We start from the raw sequence: 7534 nt of genomic DNA on the forward strand, positions 1-7534 counted from the left end.
TCAGTAATTGATGGTTTTACCCACAATTATAGAAAACTACAGACGGTAAATCTTAGTAATCCAACAGCAGCATTCTCCATTGAACATCAATTTCCTCGCTGCTAAGTCATTGATACTGCAGGCAGGACTACAGGCAATTGTCCACCATATATCGAAGTATGTTAAAATCTCAAGGCCAAATCAGTCATCTTGTGTTAAATCTTCGCCTTCCAAGAAAGTCCTTACCTAATATCCTTCTGTCAGGATTTCTCTACTCTTCTCGAGAAAGTCTAGAGAGCTTATCAAAACCCGGGCCGGCTCGGGCCGGACTCTACAGTAGAAATTAGGCCCGATGGCTATGCCCAGATCCGGCCCTGCCCGACTGTCGGACTTAAATTTTTGTTCAGGCCCGACCCAACTTCATAAATCTGGTTCTAAGCCCGTCTAATCCGGCCCGACCCAATAGGCCCGGCCCGACATGTCCGATTTTTTTTGTTTGGAATCTGAAAATGGGCCAAAATGGCCCGATCAGGTCCGACCCGATTTTTTTGGTGGGGCCGCTTTTCTTGCCCAGGTCCGACCCATGGACCTTTTTTTAATGCCCAAGCTCGAAAAATTTCGGACCAAGCTGGACGGGCCAGAAGACCTGTGATCAGCTCTAGTCTAGCTGTGTTTCGTTGTCATCTTCCATGACAACCGGAACCGGTGTCACTCTCCCAAATCTAAATGGGCTCCTTACATGCAGGCAACGCAAGAGTCACCTCCCTTCCCTATTACACAAAGCAAATATATGAGACAACCAGTTGCCAAAAACCAAAAAAAAATTCAAGGCTGCGAACTGCCGCTACCCACCGCTCGAAAGTGTTCCCTTGTCTTGTATTAATGGAATACAGGGAAAGGCGGAAAGGCTCAGATATATTAAATAAAAAAGTTTACCTAATGGCCGGCAACCTGACCTTATAAAGGCCACAAACTTGTCTCACACCATAGCCCCCTTTCAGTCCAGGAGCTTCATTCTCATCCAGAAAAGTCCCCAAACTGGAGTTGAGAGGCCTCCAGAAACTCTCCACTCTCTATATCGAAGTCTTCTGGGTCAATCATATCTCTATTCATGGCTCGCTTGATGCTCTTTCTATTGGTAGTGGCTGATATCTTTGCCACTGTTGCAATGGCTCGGCCTTCTCCGGTGGTAGTCCGAGCTGATGCCGTCGAGCTCATTGGCTCCTCTGCGGCCAAGCCCCCTTCCTCCAGTTTGTCTCCAAATGATTCAGAGGTAGTACTTGCGGGTGCGCCGGAGAATTTACAAAATCGGAAGTGCCGCAGTGCATTTGATAAGTCGATTGCTGGTGGAGAAATTATACTTGCTGGGCTTGCAACTGCAATTTTTGCCGCGGTTTTCTGCTATATTCGTGTCACTAGGCAAAGAGTTGAAGTGAGTAAATACTGAGATTTTGTGTCTTTTTTTTATATATGAATACTGGCGTTGTTTGAACAAATTATACCCACTCCAAAGTTGTAGATTATAAGTATGAATTACAGCTATACATAGTGAAATTTTATAATTTATTTGGTCATTCTTCTCAAAAACAAAAGTTTTTTATTTAAAGGTGGTTTTATCAGTTTTCCTTTTCTTCTGCATATTTTAGCAACTCAGTGTTTCAGTACTGAAAATTGGGCTGCCTTGCTTTCTAATTTGACTGCTAATACCACCTTTTATACTGGAGAGAGAGAGGTGAATTGTTTATGGACTTTTTGTGAGAAACGTTTATGGAGTTATTGTATGACTAATTAAAGAACCAGATAGATTTTCTTTTGGGACGAGAGCATATCCTAAATGAGAAATGGTCGCAATAGGCATAATAAATTTCACTATATTATTTTTATTTTGAGTTTACTTGTTAGGAAACCTATTTCTTTTGTAGTGGCATATAAAGAAAGCTATTTTTTTCCTGTTTGAGAAAAACACGGGGAATCCATGAATTCATTTCAAGATCAGTTAAATGAACCAGATAGAGCGAAACCCCTCTCCGGCAGCTGCCGGATCCATCTTCTTTTCCGACCCATGGAGCCGGCATTCGCTCGCTGCGTGCCCGATGCGGGCGCAGAGGAAAAAGAGACTTGGCAGGTCTTCGTAGGAGAAGGCCTGCCAAAATCTCTTCAGACTTCCCTGAACAAAAGAACCAGGTACCAAGGGCTTACCGGCGTCGACCTCCACCCGCACCCGGGCGTACCCGATCCGCCGCCACTCGTTGGAGACGCCGTCGAGCTCCACCGGCCGCCCCGCCGCCGCCACGATCTCGAAGATAGCGGCCCTATCCCAGTATTCCAGGGGGAGACCCGGTAGCCGGACCCAGACCATTGTCCGGCTCACCGTCTGGGTTCCCGGGGTGAAATCAGCCTGCCACTCCTCCATTGCCAGAAGCTGGTCCGCCACCACCCACGGGCCAGTCGCCAGCACCGTCGCCTGCTCCTCTCCGGTCCCGAACCTGATCGTCATGAGGCCCTCTGCCATTGGGAGGACATCCACCGGGTGCTGGAGTTTGGCCCGCCCTCTGATCTCCCGAGCCACCAGTTCCGCCGGCAGACGCCTCCCCAGACTCTTAGCGATCACCGCCTTCTCCTTCCTTTCCGTAGCCTTCTCCTCGTTCTTGCTCTGTTAGGGTTTCGATTATCCCCTTTTCTAGGATTCTTGGAGGGTGAACTTCCACAGTGAAGTTTGCCTCAAGAAATCCCGTCCACCCAGGGGATAATCGAAACCTAACAGAGCAAGAACGAGGAGATGACTACAGAGAGTGTGGTAACCCCCACGACAAGGTCGCCTTCGCCGTCCATGCCTCCTTCCTCGCTGCCGGCTTCTTCCTCACCGCCACCGGCAAGAATGCCTTATCCGATAATCCTCCGATCGGTGCGTCTCTCTTTGATCCCATACTTCTTAAAGCTTGACTCTTGAACCGAAACATCGTGTGTTTCTTTTTTTTTTTTAATAGGGAAATTGGGAAACACGGTCCTTGGATCCCGTTCAACTCAACTAGAATCTTGAACCAAAAAAAATGGTTCTTAATTTTTTTCTGGATAAATTTTAGGTGGGGAAGAGGTGGGGATCGAGGGGTGGGAGAAGCTGGTGGGCAGCTATGGTTTGTTGTACTCCACGACCGAGAAGCGTCAGAAAAAGAATTTCTTGGTGGGGTGCCTGGTGATCGGAGATATCCTTGCGATTTATGGCTTGAAGCTTGAGGGAAAGCAGAAGGAACCATTCTACCTACCAATCAAGTATTATTTTGTTTAAGATTTTCAGTTTCCGGGTTGGATTTTTAATTTTGTTTGGTTGCAAGGGTGAAGGATTACCTGTCCGATCATGAAAATCAGACGAGTAATCATGGGGATAGGGGGCGAACTAACCTGTTGCGGTCGACGATTCGGCACCAGCACGATCGGCCACGACCGTGATTTCAGATGCTGGGATTTCATAACTTCTTCTGATGCTGGGATTTCAGATGCTCCCGAGTTTCCACGGCAAGCCTCAAGAAATCCCGTCCACCCAACAATCCTAGAAAAGAGGATAATCGAAACCCTAACAGAGCAAGAACAAGGAGATGGCTACGGAGAAGATGGTACTGACGGTCATCAGGGCTTCCCGCCCATCCTTCCGTAGCCCCCACGACAAGGTCGCCTTCGCCGCCCATGCCTCCTTCCTCGCAGCCGGCTTCTTCCTCAACGCCACCGGCAAGAACGCCCTATCTGATAATCCTCCAATCGGTGCGTCTCTCTTTGAACTCTTGAACCGAAAAATCGTTTGTTTCTTTTTTTTAAAAAAAAAATTGCAAAATTGGGAAACACGGTCCTTCGATCCCGTTCAACTTAACTAAGATCTTGAACGAAAAAATTGATTCTTTATTTTTTTTGGATAAATTTTAGGTGGGGAAGAGGTGGGGATCGAGGGGTGGGACGAGCTGGTGGGCAGCTATGATTTCCTGGACCTCACGATCGAGATGGGTCAGAAAAGGAATTTTTTGGTGAGGTGCACGGTGATCGGAGAGTTTCTTATGATTGATTGCTTGAACCTTGAGCGACAGAAGAAGAACCATTATACTTACCAATCAGGTATTATTTTTTTTAAGATTTTCAATGGATTATAACTTATTTGGTTTTCTGGTTGAATTTTTAATTTTGTTTAGTTGTAACATATTTGAAGGGTGAAGAATTACCTGTCCGATGATGAAAATCAGACGGATAATTATGGAGACTTGTACAAAGATTTGAAGGGCCTTGTCAAGAATTTGAATTCTAGTATGTTGGCTAAATTGGAACCCAACGTTCGAGCAGGTTTGTGAATTTATATTTTTGGACAATTTTTTTAACAAAATATTAATATTTTTGTTTGGATACATTAGCTTGCATTTAATTTAATATTATAAATAATTTAGTGTTGGGAGCAGTCTGAGTCATGATACGGGTTCGGGAGCAAAATGCCTCGAGTCAGGACGCGAGTCAGGTCGCAGCCTATTGACTACTATGGAACATAACATTGAAAATGGCCGTTGTTTCTATTGTTGTTAGTTGCCTATTAACTATATCGTAATCAGATAACATTGTATCACATTGTCTGAATCCATGCTTGAAATATTTTGTTGATATTAGCCTTTTTGGTAGTGTCTGTCTTCTCTATTAATGTTTGCAAATCAAAATACATGCTAGTTCTGCTTTCTTCACCTGGTCTTTTGATTAGCTGGCCATCACTAGAGGCTACTGCGGCATTTATGGTGCAGAATAATGTATTTGCTCAAAATATGGCAGGGTTTTGTTCAGCATTATGTTACTGAATATGTAAAATAGCTTCAGGCACTTATGGTCGCTTATCTGTTCCATTGAGCCCATTTATGCGTCACACTCGAGTCTTCCTAGGCGACACAAGATGCACTCTTTGTTTAGTTTAATAATAGTTTGGTGGTCTACTAACTACAGAAAAACAGAAATCTCTTGTCAAACTGATTTTCCAAGGTGATTTTCCTCAGACATATGGACAAAGAAAAGCTTTAGTCATTAGTTTGACCTTGAACGTATGATTTCCACTTCAAGCCAGTTATTCGTACTAGTATTTTCGAGGTCTGAAGGTAATTATGTTAAGCCGTCAAAAACTATAGAAATTTTGGCAAATTTATTATTCTAAAGAAGATATTGAAAATAATTAAATTTTCATTCTGCAGTACTCTCCATCTCCCTCGAGCCATGCCGTCTGAACTGAAGGGTTTGAAATCATGCTTGCCGTCAAGGAATTCCAAGCAGTTAAAACTTCAACATTACATGATAAGCAAATAGATAAATAAAAATAGGTTTTTAAAACAATGGAACAATGTACAGAAGGACTATAAATATGCAACTACTGTGAAACAACAGATCAAATCACAAATTTCCATCGTCGTCAACATGGCAAGATACTTCTTGCTTCTAATTCTTCGCGCATGGACTGGTGGAGAGCTTCAGAACAAGAAGGGAATCGGAGCAAATGCAGGCACGACTGTGGGAACTCCATAGTGCCTGATAAATCAAAAAATTTATTTGATTTTTTGTTTATTCACTTGATAGAGAAGTTTTATACCGATCCCACGAACGTCAGAGGATCATGCCAAACATAACTTCAATAAGTGAATTAAAGAAGATGATTGGCCTGCCAACTTATACAGCATAGATTTCAGCATCTGGAAGTGCCACTATCGCTCCGCTTTGAGTATAGACTCCAACATGGACTCTGAATCAGCCGCCATTATTAACATTTCCAAGCCATCTACTGCTAAAATAGGAGTGGGGAATCACAGCCCAACGGCTTGAGCCCAAAATGTGGCACCTTTCTTATTAATCAATGTGGGACTATAACTAATCTGATCTTTCGCCCAATCTTAGTGACGCCCTATTATTAACTCCTACTTGAGAAATGAAGACGACTCCACCCTGCCGGATCCTCTTCGATCCGGAGCCAGAAGACCCACTCGGCGGCATCGCCCGCTCCTTGCGAGGGAGAATCCTCCCCGTTGATTTGGCACTCCTCGTCCACGACCCACAGCCTCGATTCCCACCCTTCGCGGCCACCGGCGCCGTCGCAGCCTGGGTGCCGTCCTCGGAGATCGCGACGAGCAACGGCCGCCGGCCGCCATGATGGCGAAGCCGTCCCGTCGGAGGGTCTCCGCCGGCGCTTATCAGGGTAGGCGCAGGTCGTCGGGGAGAGCGGCGGTGCCTCCGCCTTCTCCTCCGTCCGCCGCGTTCTCGGCGGAGAGTCCTCCGGTAACGCGGCTGGACGGCCGCAGGGAACGAACTCCAGAAACCTCATCTGTCCCCTTCCGCTGTCTTCCTCGCAGGGGCAGTACTTTACTGCATATTTAGAGCTCTGCCATTGGTGGCGGACGGAGGATATGATCGCAGAGTAGAAACAAGATGGATCCTTCATCGCTGGGGCTCAGGGACGATGAGACCCAGGTCGTGAATTGCCAGAGGAGTCAGGGGGCACTGCCAGGGACCCGTCATCGAGAGATGGGTTCTTGGGCTTCATACGCGGACTCGGTCCTCGGATTGTGACGGTGACCGATGAGGACTCGGACTTGGACTCCCCGAGCCTCACCTCGAGGATCATGGCATGCTTCAAGTCTTCAACTATCTATGGATACCATTTGATGCCCTCGAGACCTTCTTGCCAAGGACTGTCCCCAGAAGACGGAGTACGAGGCCGATGTCGGGCAGAAGATCGAGAATATCATAGGGTTTGAGGGGGGGCAAAGGATAGAGAGGTCGGAGTCCGGTGTTCGGTTCATGCAACGAATGAAGAGAGCAAGAATTCAAAGCATTCCGTTTGATGAGGAGACGGTGAAGGAGGCGAAGCTTCTTTTGGATGAGCATGCAAGTGGTTGGGGTATGAAGAAAGAAGAAGACATGTTGGTGCTCACATGGAAAGGCCATAGCTCACTTTTCACCACAGCTTGGGTCCCAGATGGATTTGATGAATAAAAGGCTTGTCTCTTTGGATGGGAGAGAGAGAGATCTCGGCATCTCTTTGCGGTCCAATGCAAGAGCCGTGACAAAATGGTGTAGGCTTTGCCTACGGAGGTGGGTGGGTGTGATATTTGCCTAGGGTGGTGGGGGGCCACAGAGGGAGATGGAGAGAGAGAGAGAGAGAGTAAAACGGCCGGGTTTGTTTGTTATTTGTAAAAAGGCCAGCTTTGCAGCAGAGAGAGCATCTTAGCTTGGCAAAACCCGTATGATCGGTGGCAATATTGGAGGAATGTATCTATTGTCTTCATCCATGGTGAGGCTGTGCCTCGGTTTAAGTCACTTATTGTTGACACCTAGTGAGTCACAGTAACAACAAAACAACTTGCCTTTTATATATATATATATATATATATTTATATTCATGTCTGTCGTGCAGACGCTGCACGACAGACATGAATATAAATATGGATAAAATTTTAATAATTAAATTTTATAATCATAGAATCAAAAATATTACTAAGTAAATAATCAATTAAGTTTAAAACATGTTAATATAGTTATTTATTTTCTTTAAAAG

At 45.5% G+C, this 7534-nt stretch overlaps 1 protein-coding gene and 1 long non-coding RNA gene across 3 annotated transcripts; one reads left to right on the forward strand and one right to left on the reverse strand.

Moving 5' to 3' along the window:
- Positions 1 to 1306: 1306 nt before the first annotated feature.
- Positions 1307 to 2761, reverse strand: LOC108511900. Its single transcript, XM_039125909.1, has 2 exons — positions 2179 to 2761; positions 1307 to 1394 (listed from the first exon to the last, which is right to left on the reverse strand). Exons 1-2 carry the CDS (start codon positions 2489 to 2491, stop codon positions 1381 to 1383), a joined length of 327 nt encoding a protein of 108 aa, XP_038981837.1. The 5' UTR covers positions 2492 to 2761; the 3' UTR covers positions 1307 to 1380.
- On the forward strand, positions 2750 to 7309 carry LOC103700690. 2 transcript variants are annotated; one of them, XR_005511693.1, is made up of 5 exons: positions 2750 to 2884; positions 3063 to 3735; positions 3895 to 4080; positions 4172 to 4302; positions 4404 to 4688. It is a non-coding gene; the product is annotated as an uncharacterized LOC103700690 (long non-coding RNA). The 2 variants fall into 2 exon arrangements; XR_005511694.1 differs by lacking the exon at positions 2750 to 2884 and adding an exon at positions 5184 to 7309 and having other exon boundaries at positions 3121 to 3735; positions 4404 to 5090.
- The last annotated feature ends 225 nt before the right edge of the window (positions 7310 to 7534 follow it).

The sequence above is a fragment of the Phoenix dactylifera genome, chromosome 4, assembly GCF_009389715.1.
Source record: "Phoenix dactylifera cultivar Barhee BC4 chromosome 4, palm_55x_up_171113_PBpolish2nd_filt_p, whole genome shotgun sequence".
NCBI lineage: Eukaryota > Viridiplantae > Streptophyta > Magnoliopsida > Arecales > Arecaceae > Phoenix > Phoenix dactylifera.